General features: G+C 39.0%; 1 protein-coding gene across 1 annotated transcript in view; it reads right to left on the reverse strand.

Moving 5' to 3' along the window:
* Positions 1 to 1,782: 1,782 nt before the first annotated feature.
* Positions 1,783 to 17,897, reverse strand: part of ANO5 (anoctamin 5) — a 73,482-nt gene continuing 57,367 nt past the window's right edge. The window contains exons 9-21 of the mRNA XM_009995861.1: positions 17,531 to 17,665; positions 16,318 to 16,423; positions 16,168 to 16,228; positions 14,902 to 15,053; positions 12,167 to 12,241; positions 11,276 to 11,498; positions 8,706 to 8,875; positions 7,628 to 7,725; positions 7,236 to 7,366; positions 5,408 to 5,613; positions 4,151 to 4,332; positions 2,972 to 3,077; positions 1,783 to 2,116 (exon numbers count right to left, since the gene is read on the reverse strand). Coding sequence (XP_009994163.1) covers positions 1,895 to 2,116; positions 2,972 to 3,077; positions 4,151 to 4,332; positions 5,408 to 5,613; positions 7,236 to 7,366; positions 7,628 to 7,725; positions 8,706 to 8,875; positions 11,276 to 11,498; positions 12,167 to 12,241; positions 14,902 to 15,053; positions 16,168 to 16,228; positions 16,318 to 16,423; positions 17,531 to 17,665 — 1,867 coding nt within the window. The 3' untranslated portion in view covers positions 1,783 to 1,894. The remainder of the gene's footprint in view (positions 2,117 to 2,971; positions 3,078 to 4,150; positions 4,333 to 5,407; positions 5,614 to 7,235; positions 7,367 to 7,627; positions 7,726 to 8,705; positions 8,876 to 11,275; positions 11,499 to 12,166; positions 12,242 to 14,901; positions 15,054 to 16,167; positions 16,229 to 16,317; positions 16,424 to 17,530; positions 17,666 to 17,897) is intronic.

Consider the following 17,897-nt stretch of genomic DNA (forward strand, 5'->3'; position numbering starts at 1 on the left):
TGAATTAACTTAAGAGTCACAAGAAATGTACATCTGCTTCACCTCCCTGACTGGCAGCCAAACCATGGGATGTTTATTCGAGGTAGGCACTTCAACATTAAAACTTCTGCTGATAAGGATGATTCTACACAAGGCATTGATTTGAAACTGTTACACCATTTAGGTTACTAGCCAAGTATTCCAAGACGGAGGCTTGGTTTGCTAAAACAAAATATGCAAACCTTAAGTTATGGCTCTAGTAAACAGTACATCGGTTGGCTGTTATGGAATCTCTATTTTTTTTGTGTATACTTGCAAGGAAGTATAGCTTTCAAAGTGCAAATATAGTAAAATTTCTAATCTCTCTAACTAGTGTACTTCAGTGTGAGAGAACTCAACAGTCTGGTGCTACTTTATCTAAACAGTCTAGGTATGAACTGCTCCCTGGGAACAGCTGGCATAGCACTAAGACAGAGGTGTGCCAAGGCAGGCATGGTTTGGCTAACACTGTACAGCTCTGTGTGCAGGGTCATAGGATCATGCCTGCAAGCACACTGGGGAAATGGGCATTTCCCCATAGCGATCATTTTCACATCTTTTGCCAAATGCAAATAAACAAGGCACTAAGCATGGAAGTGTTGATATGTTTAAATATACAGCAAAACCATAACAATGCCTAACTGCTTCAAATTATAAAATGAGGGCACATTCATCAGCAGCTAGTAGCCACTTTGCACAAGTAGTTATTATATATTTATAAATGTAAATTTGTAGAAAAGCCCCATGACAAAACAGGAAAAAAAATCCTTCTTAATTATTAGAAAGTAAAAAAACCCAACAAAACCAAAACCCAGGCTCCTATGTATACAGACAACAACAATGTAAACATAGAATATATGGCATGCTTAATAACATCCTTTGAATACAAAGCAGGTGCAAACCAGCTAGAACACTCAGTGTGACAGTCCAGCTCCCAACCCCCTGTGCTGAGCAGCCATACCCCATGGTATGCATCGAGTACAGATACAGACCTTTAGCCCTTTGCTGGCATTCACAGGGAACCCAAAAAAGATTCCAAGCAAAGGAGCAGCTTTGGCCAAAACTAATGTCCAGCGCTATCCTCCAATGGCAGTTTTAGAGACTGAGGAATAAAGAAGCTGTATTTCTCCAAATCATACACATCTTTTAAAAAACCACTGTAATTAGATGGTTCTACACTATTTGCATTTAAAGAGCAAACTCTTTGGCAGATAATATCTTTATGAAAATAAATTCTGGGTTTTTTCCTTCATTAATATGGATTAACTGAATTCTGTGCCTATAAATAATTCTAAGTGGAATTCAGCCAATACATCTTTAAAAATCAATTCCTTCTAAAGGGTGTATAGAAGTTCAAAGCTGCAAACAAGTGTTTCATAAGACATAGTGGATACAAAAAAAGCCCCAACCCTAACCCTTTTATCAGGAGTGTTCTCCTATCATGTCCTAAAAATAATACTAATTCTCAGCATTTTCCACAATAGGACTCCTCTACGACATCCTTTTGATTCAGCTGGGATACAGCCTGGAACATTGCATTTAGCAATGGGCGGGGAACTTGGTGGTAATGACCTTACCATATCCTGTGAGCCCTTCAAGGGTAACATTCCCTATAGTGGGAATCCAAATTTTAGGATTGCAAGATTACACGTATTATTTAAAGTGATGGGTAGATAGAAAACAGTGCTGAAGTCATACAGTTAAGTAGATTTACTAAACAGAGAATGCTCAGTAAGACTTTCCTTTAGAAGTCTCAAATCTTTCGACTGAAAGCAAAGGGTTGAAACTGTCCTGTAGCTTTCAAGATGATGCATACTGAGCAAACCACAGATAAAAAAGCTGAAATGAGCTAAATTCCAAACAGTTGTTTTTCCAACTACATTGCTCTGGATAACTCCATTCTCCCTTCTGTGGCGATGAACTCCTTTTCCGTGGCTCCTTTATCACCTTGACACAGCCTCTCCTTCAGCTTTTCAAGTTCATACTCATGTAGGATTTTCTGTGTCAAGTATTTTTCACGTTTTATTTTGGCTTTCACATCTGAAGGGACATCAGGAATCATCCACGCTACAAAGAACTTGACGATGAACACAACATGCTGAAAAAACCAACAAAACAAAACAAAGTCAGGAAAAATGTACTCATTACCAAATGCAACACCTATTTTATTTAATACCAAATAGGTCACTTTTTATTCACAGGCAGAATACATTTAGTTTGGGTTTCCTGGAACAATACATAACAAACTACGGTGTATCTGAGATGTGCACAAAGATCAAAATGTTTACTGTTATGTAGAAACTTTAAATCCAAACCATTCATGAATTAGCAGACCCATGAGGAAAGTGTCAGGTTCTAAATCCCTACCATCACTTTCTAATAACTCTGTGTGGTTTCTCAGAAAATTCACATGGCTGTGCTGATACACTCAGCTATTGAGAACTGGTAAGATCCACTAGGAAAAGTGATAAGAACACACTAACAACTCCCCTTTCCCTTCAGAACTTGCAAGTGGCCGTGGCTTAATACTGAAGTGTCAGTTATTCAAATTATTAATTTAGCTAGTTTTAGCTAACATACATTGGTTTTAAATACTTTCTGTATTTTGAATAGTCATCTCATATACAGCTCTTTAATGAAACCAGTAGGAGTGGAAATGCTACTCCTGCTGGTTCATGTTTCTTACATCTACATAAAGATCTTTTTAATTCTGCTGTTTTGTTTGGTTCATATCTAGCAAGCTCCTCAACTGCTTTCAAGGTTCTTATTCTGAGGTTAAGTTCCTGAAGTTAAAAAGCCTAGTTCTATTAATCATTCAGGACATGAGTATTTGGTACTACTTAGGGAAGAAACTATTTTATACTCTCAGTAGTTTTATTTTCTGTTACATTAGAAACTACCTAGAGAACCTGTAAGGTACCACTTTTGAAAGGCAATTTTGTAGGCAACATACCTCCATGATAATGATAAAGGCCAGTTTTGCAGCAAGAATGTGCCAGAACTGCATAGTGTGCAAATATCTCCTCTCATGATCTGGAGGATATCGATAGTCTCTGTACCTGTTGGATAGAAAGACATGCAAAGGTGAAATGTCATATTCAGACAAAGACAGACTACAAGCTCAGTGACACTTACAGGCAAATACAGCTGTCACTTAAGGAACCTCTTCATCTTGTTTTAAATGGTCTGTTGCAGGAAAAGGTTGCCTCTCAATTTGTTTTTATCTTATGTTTGCTTAAACACCCTCACATTCACAGCAACCAAGCAGAGATGTGTGAGAAGTGGAATTTTAAACATAGCTCACTTTTTTTCAGGCAATGATCAAATCAAACAGGATAGAGGGATGGAATGTGACAGATGTTGAGAGACTGTGGACTAGAGAGATGCAGGGTTTAACAGAAGGACAGTCTTGAGTACATGATCTACACTCACATGTGTAAGTGGGACAGAGACTGCTGGGGCTTTAAAGCTAAAACATCATACAAATGTAGCTGCTTCTTAAAGTGCTGGGCTTTTTTCATTTGGTTCATTGGTTTTGGCTTCTTTTTTTTTCATGAAATCAATACTTTTCTTTTACCATGGACTTCTCCAAAGTTCTTTCTCTTTCTAGAACCTCCAGTGCTTTTTTTAACAAGAAAGGACTGCTTTTTAAATGAAAGCAGGATGGCCCAGATCCTTGGTATCTAGCACAATAACAACTGACTTCAAAAACCATATCCCATTTTCAGCTTTGGAATCTAAACATCCCCTTAATGATACTGCCTTGTCCACTTAGGCAGTGCAGCCTAAAAACCTTTGAAAATACAGGCTGAAGTTTGCAAGGTCAGGGGCATAAATGTCCTTCATCACTCAAAAATCAATGGTTTAATTAAATAAGAAAGTAAAACTAAATGAAAAAAACATTAGCAATGAGACTCTCTTAAACAACAAAAAGGTGACTTTTTTCATGACTGGCACAATCTCTTACCATCTCAAGCACTGCCTTGTTAATAGCTGAAATATTCCCTCTCACACTTTTGAATTAGGAGAATGACATAATTTAATTTCTAGTGGACCACTTAGATCTGCATTGATTTTTTATGTTGTATTCTAAACAAAGTGATAAAAGATTTATTATTACACCAGCACCAACCTGCATACGGAAAAGTTTTCGGGATTTATTTTGGGCTTGTTTCTGTCAGGAAAATCTGAGATCAGAAACACTGACAAACTATTGTTTATGTATCCAGACATGGGTGAGTCTTCACTTTCCGAATAAGCATAGTAATAAACTAAACGAGGAATCATATCTGACGTGAATGCAACAATAAAAGCCTGAAAAAGAAATTGAAAAACAAAATTAAGGAAGTGGCATACACACAAGTTGTGAGCAGACTGATAAAGGGATCCTGGTACTATGACTCTGTAGCATAACCCAGGCTCTTTTACGCAAGGGGGAGCACCATTTTGGCACTTAACCTTGGTAAAGACGTTGACTGCAGCCTCTGCTGCAAGGACCAGCACCCAGTGAACAAAACATGTGAACAGTCCTTACAAGAGGCACCAAATGTCAAATATCTTCTCACACCAAACCATCTTCTGCCTGTGGTAAAACAGCACTTCTTAGTGAAAAACAAGACGAGGGTTTTGAATCCTTGTGAGAAGGGATGAACTCGAATCCAGTGTGGGATCACTTTATGAAAGAAGGGGAGCCATTGTCTCCAGCTGTATTTAAAAAGGAAACAATGGCTACCAGCACATTTTGCCTGGAAACCTGGGATGCTTAAGATGCTCAGCTACCTTGCAATACCTGCAAGTGGGTTTGTTGCTTATGACACTTGCAGATCTGATACCATTTAATATTCTACATTAAAAAGAGGCAACTCTTTGCTCATCAGTCTGCTTTACACTGCACTTAAGATTAAATACTGGCATAACATTTAGTTTCCACTTTATAAAAAGTACTCTGAGCCACTGCCCCAGAGGGGCATCCAGAAGCAGTTCAATGAGCAGAACTCCAACAGAATAGGTCTCAAAACGACAAGACAGAAAATGTCATCTGGCCAACAGAATTAATCCACCTTGCCTGTCTCCTACAGTTCGCTCTGGGGAATCAGTGTGCTTCATCACACTAAACTTCAGACTGGCTTATGCCATTCCAAAATGCTGGAAAACATGGACAAGTGAATTAAAGATTATGGTCCAATGGAATGTGGGTTGGGAGCTGCATGTCATCAACGTGTGGACAAGCCATACCATCCAGATGGTTTGACCATATCTCTGTAGGGCAACATATGGTAAAAGCAAATACTCTTGACGAAGGAGAAATAAGTATCAGCTGATTTTTAAATCTGCAAATTCTGAGCACATTAAAGAATCACCGTCGATGTAGCACAGTTAATGTACTTACATTAGTGACAACAGACAAGATGGCCATTGCGTTCAGGATTTCTTGCCAAACTCCTATGCTATGTGCTTTTGCAGCCACAGGTCTCCTGTACTGAGTGGTTAATTTCCAGGAGTCTACTCGAATCTCCAGGATATTATTCATCAGAGCAAGAAGGGGAGCCAAGGGAAAGGATGCCACAAAGAGGGTAATGAATCCAAACTGAATGACTGCAAGAGAGAAAAGAAAAAACTGCCAAAATCTGCCCCTACAAAAGTACCCTCAATGTGACAGGGAAACGTGCAAGTTGTCACTTGCAGACAAATGGCAAACTTCTGCCAGCCTGCACAACAACTCATCTCCAGCCTTGGCCTGAGCAAAATGACAGCCTGTCCTAGCCCTGAGCAGCACTCAACAGAACAGGGCAAGTGGGTCCTGTCCAGTCATGCTGCCAGCAGTGCTGGGTGTAAATTCTTTCATGGTGCTGCAGTTCTCTCATGAGTGAAATGTAACTCATACATCAAATTTCTGAATCACAAGAAGGAAACAACCCAGGGCAGTTTTCACCTCCAGTGGTTTGTACAGAGCAAGCTTGTTCCCCTTTTACTTATCAGCTACACTCTTAAATGAGAAAGAGGAAAACCTTTTACCACAACCTTAACTTCACCTATTGTTACTGTTTCAGTCAAGATATTAATACCAATTCTATATGTATTAGTTCCACTGGGGAGTCTTAACATTAGTTTAAGAATTGTAGATCAAATACAAAAATGATCCCTTTATTCATGACCAAAATGCAATCTGTCTTGGTACAGCATGTGACAGTCTTCAGTGTAGAGAAAATACTGCATTTTTGTCCTGGTTTAAGCTAGGAAATAGAACATCTTCTCTGGTTTAGGCAGTGGATAAAAATAAAAGCCCATACACCAGTCATCACCTCTTCCATGATTTTAGTGATGATTTCTTCATCTTAAACAAGCAACAAAATTCCTACTAGCTTAGGAAAATGCTAAAGTGTGCTGGTTCAGTTCTGGTTCAGGAAGAGCAAAATTATCTGTTAACAGGCATGGCTGGCCACACTGAGTATGTTCATTTTACAAGATCACAGCTCTGCAGGAAATATCATGAAGTGTATGAAGTGACAATAATAAGGCTAGACACCTCTAGGGAATCTAGAAGACTTAAAATTTGTTCTGTAGAAACAATACAAAGGTCCACTTTTCAACAAATGATGTCCTTATAATAGACAAATCTAACTTTTTCCTTTTTTTTTGTGTCTTTTATCTTTAGTCTGGCTTCAATTTCTAGTTGTGTAAACTAATTTCATATGCTGGCTTGTTTGTGTTACCTTTGGAAATCCTGCTCTGTTACCCAAGCTCCCTCTGCTGGACTGCGCTGAAGCACTAACGACTGCAAACCCAACAGGAAACGGATTGTCCGTAATGCAGCTGGTAGATCTCATCTCTGCAGTACCATCCTTACAGCATGTTTGGCACTCATCCCATACTTACAACTCCCCCTGACATCAGCTGAGAAGATGCTTGGGAACAAGAACAGATCAGACACCCAGACAGCTATAGCTGCACCCAGAATAATGCTTCCCATTCAAATGAGGGAAACAAACAGTCTTTGCAGCATTTCTGTGTAACTCCCTGCAGTCCAAGATGCAAAGGCAGCTTTTTTTCTTTAATTGGGCTGACCTATTTAATGATTTCCAGCAGTTAATCATCTACTGTTTACCAGATGAAAGTGGTGGCATTAACAATTGATTGAGAAGCTGTTTTTTTTTTTTTCTAAACTGTCAGTACAAGGTGTCTTGTCCTCAATTCCAAATGCATATTTTTAAACTCACCCATTTCTAGGTATTCATAGAACAAGCCTAAGGCTCCAAATATCTGCAGATCATGGTCTTGCTCCCAGCGACTGTATAAATTCTCTGGATTATTTCTGGCTTTCCGGCGACCCCACCAGTTACAAATCCAGCTGTACATGCAAAAAAAAGTTAACAATGAGAGCAGATCAAGTATCTCCTTCTCTATGGAAGCTCCTTGTTGCAATAAGCTTTTATACACATGGTTTTCACAAAAAGAGGCCAAAAGCCATAACGAAATGAGTCTACCCAGAATTTGTGCTTAATTTACAGAATTTTTCTCAGCTTCTGCTCTATGACAATAGTTGTTATCACTGTCTCCAAGAATTCCCTCTGCCTATAGCATGGGCATCTCAGTGTCAGAGAGAACTTACGGTACAATGGCCTCCTGGATATTGCCCCAGATCTGCTTGCCAGCCATGACTATGGTGAGCTGGGTCGTCAGTTCTATCAAACAGCCTGCAGGATCACACTGCCAGAAACAAACTGGGGGTTAATGGACATTAATAATGGACATTACCCAGATAAACTATACTCTGCTACTGTATAAATGAAATAAAGGAGTTCTTAAAACTTGTTAGGACAATACTTAATTTATACCTGGACTGCCAGCTAAGATGCCTTCTCAGGAAAGCTGTTACAGAAGGGCTTTCAATGCTCAATGTGCTTGATAAAACACACACCAAAACAGAATGACCATTCAAAGCCAGAGTAATTCAGAAATGCTTCCAGCTGACCACTGTGCTGATACAAAGATGGGGCTGCAGGATCCAGGTGCAACAGCCAGCCCCACAGCTTCAGGAAAGTAAATCCACAGTGCTCAGGCCAACCCTAACCTAGCAAGCACCTGCATTTTCTCCTCACACTCTACACCAGAGGTATGTGAATACCTGCCAGTATCTGGCCTCTGCTGTTTGCTGAGAACACTAGTTTTAAAGTTTCAATCCTTTGTTGCAGCCTTCTTAAGAATTTAGCAGCCAAAGCAGAGTTAGAAGATACTCTATCAGTAAGTGTACTGCATCACTTCATTGTGTTTTGCGTGAAGTTTTTCCTCCACTATTGACCTCACATTAAAGATTGTATTTCATCTCTCTACAGACAGCATAATTAGCAACAAAATTAAGGAAATAAGCAACAGTTTACAGATGTGCCTCTTCCCAAATGGTTTCTCTGAAAATGTAGTGCCACAAAAAGCTTATAAAGAGGCCCAAAAGCCAGAGACCATTTCCATTTATATGACCTTCCTTCAGCCTAGAGGATCACTGTTAAGACTTGCAGTGAGATCCACTGGTATGTCAGGAGAACTGGGGCCAAGAAAAGCTTTTTGATTTTTCACTCTTGTGACCAAGAGGCACAGATTTTCACTTTTGGTGCTACCCTGACTAGCAACAGCAGGAAGAGTTTAAGCTACTATATATTATTATACAATACCTTAAGTCAAGAAAGTCCTACCTCTTCATTTCGCCAACGATTAAACATGTATGTGTAGGCACCTGGGTAACCAACAAACTTCCCTTTGAAGAAGGCCACATAGAAGCAGGATGAATAGTAGTTGACAAACTGGAACAGAAACATTTTCATAGTGAGCCTGTTCTCATACTCCATATGAGTTCTGGGAATCTCTGTGAAAACAGAAAAAAAGTAATTTTATTTTCCTTTATTCTCTTTGAAAGGATATAGATTCATAAATATCCATCACCCACAATGCCTTTGCAACCCAAAGAAGGGAAAAAATAAAAAAGGAAATCCATCTACAGTTAATCAGATGGAATTCCTGCTCTCAGTCACCTTGCCCTTAATTTACAATGCAATATTCTGAGTAGACAGGAAAGTGAAATTCATTCTTGAAATATTTATAAGCTTCTATTTCCTCTTCTTTGTACTGCCCACTAGCACTTGTTCATCCCAAAAATCGTACAGTTTTTAGGAGATCCAAGATAAATCTCAAACATTAACTAACAGGGTCTTCTTGACAACACACACTATACAGACTTTGCTTCTGCTTGGTGGTAGAGAAGCATGTTACTTATACTGAAATCAGCAGAAACTGGATGGGATCCTGTGCCTCTGGAAGATGAAACTCATAGTGAAGGGAAGAACAGGGAAGGAGACAGGCATCTTGGTGGTACTGAACATCACCAACCCTCTGCTTAATATTTTGCTGCCTTCATAATCACATTCCCCATCATGTTTACATTATTAAAGGTAGCAGGAAGCCCTATGTACATTATCAGTACTAAATATATTAGTATATTATCAATTCAGTCTGGGAGAAAGTGGAAAGAAATACACCACCAGCACTCACATCCCTCTGAATTGCTCAGGAACTAGTAGACATGTTAAACTCAGCAGCCCTATGACACAGCTGTTTTATATATCTGAGTAAATCAACGTTTCTGAGCTTGGCATAAGATTGCTTGACTGAAGGCATTTGCTGGAAACGTGCAGTACAAAGGAGGTAGGTCTCAGGTGAGGCAGTCTGCCTAGGCTGTAGCTCATGGAAGTATTTTTATTGGCACTGAGCTATTCAAGTGTTTACATCAGATACTGTACTGTTCAGAACACCAGTCTGAAAACAGAACCTGGCCTCACGTTTTTAAAGGAATTCAAGGGTGAAAAGTTAGAAAAGACAATCCTGACAGCCACAGCCATCATTTCATACCCTGGACCCAACCGTGGCTGGGCTCAGCGCAGCTGCCACAGCCGCCAGAGGAGGGCAGCAGTCCCCAAAAGGAAACTGATTTTCCCTCCCTAACATCACCCCAGGTACTGCTGACACTTAAGAAATTAATCCTCCACACTTGCAAGCAGCAAAATAACATCGCTGAGCTTTCATGCTTATAATTCATAACCTTCAGGAAAGAAAGATTAAAAAAATATTTTTTTTCTGTTGGGTTTTTTTGTTGGTTTGTTGCATTTTTGTTTGTTATTTTAGCTTTTTTTGCTAGGGGCAATCTTACTTATTATTTGTTCTGTCTTTCTTTGGTCTAAATTTGCCAAATCAGATAAGCAATACAGATCTCTGAGACAAGAGATAGTACACAATAAATCAAAAGAAACCAAAGGCAACATCCCATTATGTTTCTGCAAGAAACACCTTTCAATTCTTGATTCCACTTTTAAGACCTCGTAAAAACGATCATCTAGCTGGTTTTATGACAGGTATACAAACTACACATACCTAATACTTTCATCTCTCCCCACTCCAGCTGAATATTCTGCAATTACTGCTTTCTATAAAGCACTTGCAGGGACCTGTGCATCTAAATCATTAAGGGCAAGCAAAGAAAAAGACATAAGAAGAGTTCTAGGAAAGGCTATTTCCAGCAAGCAAGCAAAATTCTAACACAAAATCTGCTACAAAAGTAACAGATGATTCTAGGCTTGCCTGCTGGCTCCCCCAGCTCTGGAGTGAGCTCTCTGCAGGAAACACTACCAACAGCTACAGCCACACCACATCTTTCCCCCAACTTCTCAACCTGCTCAGTCTCTGCCATCAGTCTTTTTTTGAACTGAACCTGTAATCCACAGCTAAAGGAAACAATGCCAAGAGAAAATTCTACCCTGTCCCCCAGTCTCTTCCCTTTTCCCCAAAGCAAGAAACATTATTATTTAGTCTTTCTTCTTGTAAAAATGTCTGTGAAAGCTGTGACCTACTTGAAGAATATCTCTTCAGGATTTCTAATTGAAATACTGCTAACTCAAGACAGTTTGATGTTGCTTTGGTGACTCTAATATAACATGTGTTAATTTTTAATTATGTTCAAAACTATGATTGTCTCCACAGACTAGTCTGAATATAAACAAACATTATACTGAGAGAAACCAGCATATGATAACTATTTAAATACAGTGAAAATGTTCAGTAAGGCCATGGATACAACTGAGTCACTGCTTCAAGCTACAGACTAACACCCTAGTGCTCCCACTGTGCCAAGGTGAGAAAAAATACACTGAGCACCTCAAGATCAGTTCTACCTTTAGTGACTCCTTGAAGTTTTTTCTTCAAGGAGACTGCTTACCCATATCAGTAATCCAGATAGCTATTCTCTCATACAAGAAATTCAGGATCATGATGATGACAAAATTCAGGCACGAGGCTGTGACTGAAGTGGCCAGCTGAGGGGTCAGCAAACCTCGGATGGGCTGTAAAGTCTGAGTGTTCTCCATCAGGCTGGCGAAGGCGGCGTAGACTGCCAGGCGATACACGATCACAGCTATCATGCTGGCTATGATCAGGGACACCTAAACAAAGGACAGAGATTTCAAATACACCCATAGCTCTGTCCATCTCTCTGCATGCAACTTTTGAAAGAAGATGTAAACCACCATGCATCATACTTTCCCAATCTCATTCTTTATGGGGATGGCTTCAGCAGCACTCAAATGCAAAGTACACAGGCAGCATTTTTTTTTATATTAGATACATTAAACCTAACAGAATTATTTTGTTAACACAAGAAAGGCAGACAATGTAATGACAAGATTAAAAAATAAATAGTGAAGAAAGATACAGTCTCCTAGAAATGGAGATGGAAAGAAGTTAGATTGAATTCACTCTGCAGATTATTTCCACAGACAAGTATGTATATGCTTCACTGTATTGACCAGGCTTTGGGGGTTTTTTTGCCTTTACAACAAATCTTTTCAGTATGGTCTGTTAACAGACCATAAATTAGAGAAAAAAATATCCCTAACCTAAAATATCCAATGATATTACCAATTAATGTCGGATTTCCAAGGTGTTTGGTTTTTTTCTTTTTTTTTAATCTGAACAGAAGTGCATTTTGCATGGCAGTGGGAAATCTGCATGTGTTAATGTCATGATTAAAACCAGTTTGTGTTAATGTCATGATTAGTGATAACCAGCAACTCTGATGTATGTTAAAGTGATGATTCAAAAAGATGCTCACCCAGAACAACACTGTAGTTCCTGAGATGCAGAACCGCACAGCCTGGCTAGTTATAGGCAAATAAGGCTCCATCTCCTGAAACAATCAAGCAAGCACAGCACAGTTCACAAATCCATAACCTTATTCCAACATCAAGCAGCAGACAGAGCTCTCATCAGCTGTGTGAAAGTGCCCAAATCCAAGGAAAACCATTCAGAACTCCCCGCTCAAAATAGGCAGAGAGGACATGATTTTGAATATGCTGGAGGAGGGAGGGGAAGATCAGGACAGAAGTGGCCGTAAAACGACTAAAAGTAAAGACAGTACTTTGAAAGAATGGTTAAACCTTCACAAAAATGAGTCAGTAGCTGAAGGGAAAAGACCACCTCCTTCATTAGACAAACAGGACACAACTATTGCTGTAATGCTAGGTCAGCTGTCATACATCTCTAAGTCCAAAACTGGACTGAATTAAGAAATTCTTCATGTCAAGGATTCTTAAAATGGTCATTTATTTGGACATGCCATGTTTTTCCACACAGCCAGAGAGTATTTTCCTCCACTCCCTTGATGTATTTATTTTTTAATTGAAGCAATGACTACATTCATTAGTTGCCAATCCCTGCTGCAGCATCAGGCTGCTGGGTCTTACCCAAGTAAGTATCCCCATGTAGCACATGAACAATTTGCCATGTTCCTGTAAAGTTCTCTTTTTCGCAACCAATTCTAACTCCTAAAATATCAGATTACATGTATTAAGAAAGGATCATTTAAGAACTAATGCCAGTGGAAGAAGATTTACTAAAAAATAACTGAATTTGATAAATCTTTGGGAGCAGGCATTGGACAAAGAGGCATTGACAACTGCATGTGAGTGTGTATTACCAATGAGCATACTGAACCTGAAAATGCTTGTTTTGACATTAGATATTCAACTTGTAAAATATTATTGAAAGGAATTTACTTTCTGTTGCACAAAAGCCCATGATGTGCCCAAGGAACTTGTGTAATTGTAATGGCACTAAATCCAAAGGCTGCAACTGAGCTGCATGTTTCTCCCCGACCCAGCCAAGTAGTAGCAGGTGTGTTACAAGCGTTGCCTCTCGATGGCAAGATCTTCTGTAAATCAGTAGGCTCATACCAATGTGATTTTGTTTGAAGGGTAGAGTGCTGCTCTCTGAGAAGAGATATACTCCCTGTATCTGCCTAAGTACACTTCCTAAACACAAGTGTCAATGCTGTAGTCTCAAGTTACAACAAGCTGTTTGATGGTATAACAGCTAAAGGCTCTATTAAAAGAACTATAAAAATCAGCTCAAGATAAGATACAAGCACAGATATCAGGTGGCTTTACAGAGAGTCATAACATTTTAAACCCATTATATATTAATAAATAGTATGTATATTCTATACTAAGAACAAATGTTTTGCACATTTTAAGCCATTCAACAGGTTTCCTACTTTAGAACAGGATGTAGGCAATAATGTGTAACGATAGAACTTAAGTTGGAACGGAATGCTTCATTATTTATGGAAATTAAGATTCTGCTGTGATCAGCAAAACCAGATTTCAGCTATGATCCAGCTAAACAGTTTACTATAATGACAAATGAGGTGTTAATTAAAGCCTCAGGATGAGCAAGTTCTGTTACATTGCACCTAGAACTCTGAATCATGATCAGAAATAATGAGGAAAGCATTTTCTGAGGAAAGCCAAGACAGCCTTGGGATGCAAGAAATTCAGTGACCTGTATCCATATTATCTCATCAGCCTGCAGAATTACCTTATGTGAAATAATTGTCCTTTCATGTGTTCAGTATTGCACATTATCTAAAAAAAGGAAATTAAAGCGCAGCACAGTTAACTTGTATGGTTTGCTATAACTCAGCAGTGATAAGGATCACTGCTAAACCTTGCCACACAAGAGCTTCTGAAAATCCACCAAGGCAATTAATTGATGTCCCATAAAATAAAGGATTGTGCAGTCAGTTAATTTTTATGGTAAATGTTAATGCATATGTAGAAAGCACAGAACAGTGTAGGATCTCACTCTGAGATAAGAAAAATACATTACGGTTATGCATACTCCAGAGACAAAAAAACACCCATGTTCTCATTCACACTGTGTCAAAAGCCTAAATAATATAAGACATCTGCAGGAGACAGCCATGGTCCATGAGATGGGACATGCCTGTCACTTGCAAGAGGAGGCTGAAGTACTGAGCACCCTCAGTTACTGGTACCTTCAGACTGGAAAGCAGGATGGACACACAGCAATGGCCTTGCCCAGGGCAAAAAGACCCTGGCAAGGCAGGACTGTCAGCTCCAGACCTGACTGTTCCCAACTCAACTATGCTGCTGTCAGGAGGTGAAGAGTTTCTCTCTCACATTAGTCAATCAAAGAGTGCAAACTTCATCCCTCATCAACTGAATGTCTTCAGTGAGAAAACAATGTACTGCCATGTTCTGCTTTGCTATTCAATGCCCTCTACTGTGTTCAATGAGGGCATGGTTGGCATCACATTCTACCTACTTAAGCCAAGCTCACTGCTACCATGAACACCTGCTCAGGGGTGATGGAATAGCTGAGGGCCTGCCCTGCTCCAGTATATATGTGGCTCTGCTTATGTGTGTCACACAAATCTTGAACTAGCAATGAGATAGAGTTGTTCCTGAGGCAGAACTTGCACGTCACCAAAGTACCTTTCAGCACACAACTGAACCTGCATGCATGTCAACCCAGCAAGATCATTACCTGAGTTACAGGGTTCTTCTTCTTTTGGGTACATTTAGCTTCATACTCAGGCCTCAGCTGGAGTTGTTGCTGCTCCTCTTCAAAATCAAACAAATCCCACTCATATTTCAGTCTAGCCTGCCGTCTCTTCCAGAACTCCAAGAAAAGTGTAACTGCAATTTGGAAATGTTAAAATATAGTAAGGGCGAAATCACCAAGTTTATGAACAAAGTTAAACTAGTTTCTGTGGTGCCTCCTATCCTGTGGTCTGTTGTTCACCCTCACAATGCAGCCCATCTATTTTCACTGAAGATCACAGACAAGACCATAACAGGGAATAAGTAACATATTAGCTAACTGAACTCCAGAAGTGGGTGACAAGGAAGACATCCAGGCAGGATATGGGTATTTCCACACTTATGACAACCATGCTCAGTTGTAGTTTAACTAGTTTTCATTTGCAAATAGCAATACGGAACAATAAAGGAATGTGATACTTCAACTAATTGCTTATGTATAAGCCTGTAACACATGAACAACTGTTACAAATAAGCAAAACTGTTTTCAAGTAGTATGTTCAAAGATTTCTGTAGCTTTTAAATTATTATTTGCTATCATGGTCATTTTAAAGACAGTGAATATCTGATGCTTTTCATACACTCAAGAGTGAGGCTGGCTTAAGAAATTTTTTATGACACTAGAAGGAACTGACTTCACATATAAAATAAACAACTATAAAAGTTACAACATTCTATAACATTTTAAAAGCCCTCTATAAACTACTCTAAAATGCAAACCTTTGATAATCTGACTGTTATTTGAAGTGGAAAGGCTTTATGGTTTACACAAATATAGCAAAACTTATCTTCTGTGGTTCTAAGACCTCATGCTGGCACTTCCTGAATGACTGATCCTTGTCACTCAAAGGCTAGTGCTTAAAACCAAGAGAAGTTTAGGAAGATAGATGTACAACATCATATTATACAATTTTTTTTTTTAGAATTATTTGTGAAAAAGTCTTGGGTTACTAAGGAAAAAAGCAAATATTAGCAGTTAAGAGTAAATGATGCTTATGATACCCTTGATACCTGCTGGATTTTGTTTGGTTTTGGTTAAATTCAATCCCTCTGTAGCTCTACATTCTTTTAATTCCTTTATCACTTTTGCCTCTGAGGCAGGATATTCAAGTGAAGACATTATTCCCCTTATTCCCACCTCCAGTGTCCCTCAGCATTTTGGCCAAAATCTCCTTATTGCTTTGACATAAAACTTTCGAAATGCACTCACCCCATATGCCCATGAAAATGGCAAAAAAGAGAGTTGCCACGTTGTCGAACAGATGGGAATACTGCAACACAATAGACAGGAACAGGTCAGTGCCAAAACACATTTCAGTATGAACAAAAATTACTAGTGGCTGAAGCACCAGATACAGACCTGTGAGGACTCACAGGTGGTGTTTAGTCTCCAGTAGTCACATTCTCGGTCACAAAGAGGGCACATGATGATCTCTCCTCCAATTTCAGGGTCACAGATTTCTTTGCTGAGGAGAAAACCATTGTACAGTATCTGTTTTCATAGCCTCTTAAGAGCTGCTATATGAAATTTACTTTTTAGAAATACACATGAAGAGCTTCATTTGTTCAAAGCTCAACATTCACAGTTTCACAGAGAAGATGCCAAGTCTGATCACACTCACTAGTGGTAACCTGTCTCCTTTAAAAGGAGGAGAACTAGCAATTTACTTGGCCTGGGCCTTCTCATCTATCAGTAATGAACCTGAAGTCTGTAAGGAGCTGAACTGCACATGCACTGCTTTCATGTGAGATATTAGCCATGTTGTTTCTCACCAGGTTAGTCATGTGTTTGTAACACCTTTTCTAAAAGCAGAGGCAGCCATTCAGCTTTGCCATCTATCCATTTACTACTACTAGTGGCCAGTATTTACGTTCCTGTGATACGCCTCCAGTATCCAGAGAAATCTGAACAAGCACAGCAGTATTCCCAGGTGAATTCTGAGCCTAGCTAAAATATAAATCTTAAAATTATACAATCCAATACAATGGTTGAGAATTTTAACCTGTTATTGATCTTTTATCGTTAAAGCTCAACATTTTCTGGAAAAAAATCTTGGGACCCTTGAGGAAACCAATACAATGCTTATTTAAAAATAAGCAAACTCTGCCTGGCAAGATACTGCATCCCTCTTTGATGCTGATCTGTCCTGTACTCATGCTTTTGGTAGTTAATACAAATGATGACTTACACAAAAAGGTCAATGAATACCCTGTAACACAGATTAAAATAAAAAAGCTTAAGGCAACAATAAACACTTGGAACAAACAATTTTGAGAGATGTCAGTGGTATTCCTAGGACTATGTACTGCAGGAACTCCAATATAAAAATCTATTGTCAAATGGCAATAAAATATTGCTTTTCATCTACAAATGGAGTCTTACTAATTATTAGTTCCAAGTTCTGGATTAGCTGTCCAGCACCATTTCTGTCCATAAGGATAGCTGAAGAACAAATCTGTCTGCTCTAACAAGCTTTCAAAGCTTGTTATCTGTTCATTTTTGCAATAACAAAGTTTTCACATTGCTTAGCTTTTCCATTATAAGCTCAGGAGATTTTCAACATGACACTCACCTGCTCATATTTTCATCCATTGTAAACAAGCCATAAAGAAAACAGATTAAGCCAACAACTGCTGCAAGGAATAGCATCTCAGTGTAAAATCCTAGCCAGGCAAAATAGATTCCAATCTTCTCACCATAGTACTTCCTGAACACAAAAAAAACATGGGATTAACAGGAACACAAAGCAAAGTTTAAAACTGCCACGGAGCAAACTGGCCAGAGTCAAAATTAAACACTTGGCAAAATTCTCATTTAACAGAAGAGTATATGATTTATGTGCACAGGAAAACTAGGACTTGAGGTTGACTGTGAGAAGTTACACAAGCTGAATGAACAAAATACAAAGGCTCTTTAAACCCTTTTTAACTTCCTAGCAG

Source organism: Chaetura pelagica, unplaced genomic scaffold, assembly GCF_000747805.2.
Source record: "Chaetura pelagica isolate M959 unplaced genomic scaffold, ChaPel_1.0 scaffold164, whole genome shotgun sequence".
Lineage (NCBI taxonomy): Eukaryota > Metazoa > Chordata > Aves > Apodiformes > Apodidae > Chaetura > Chaetura pelagica.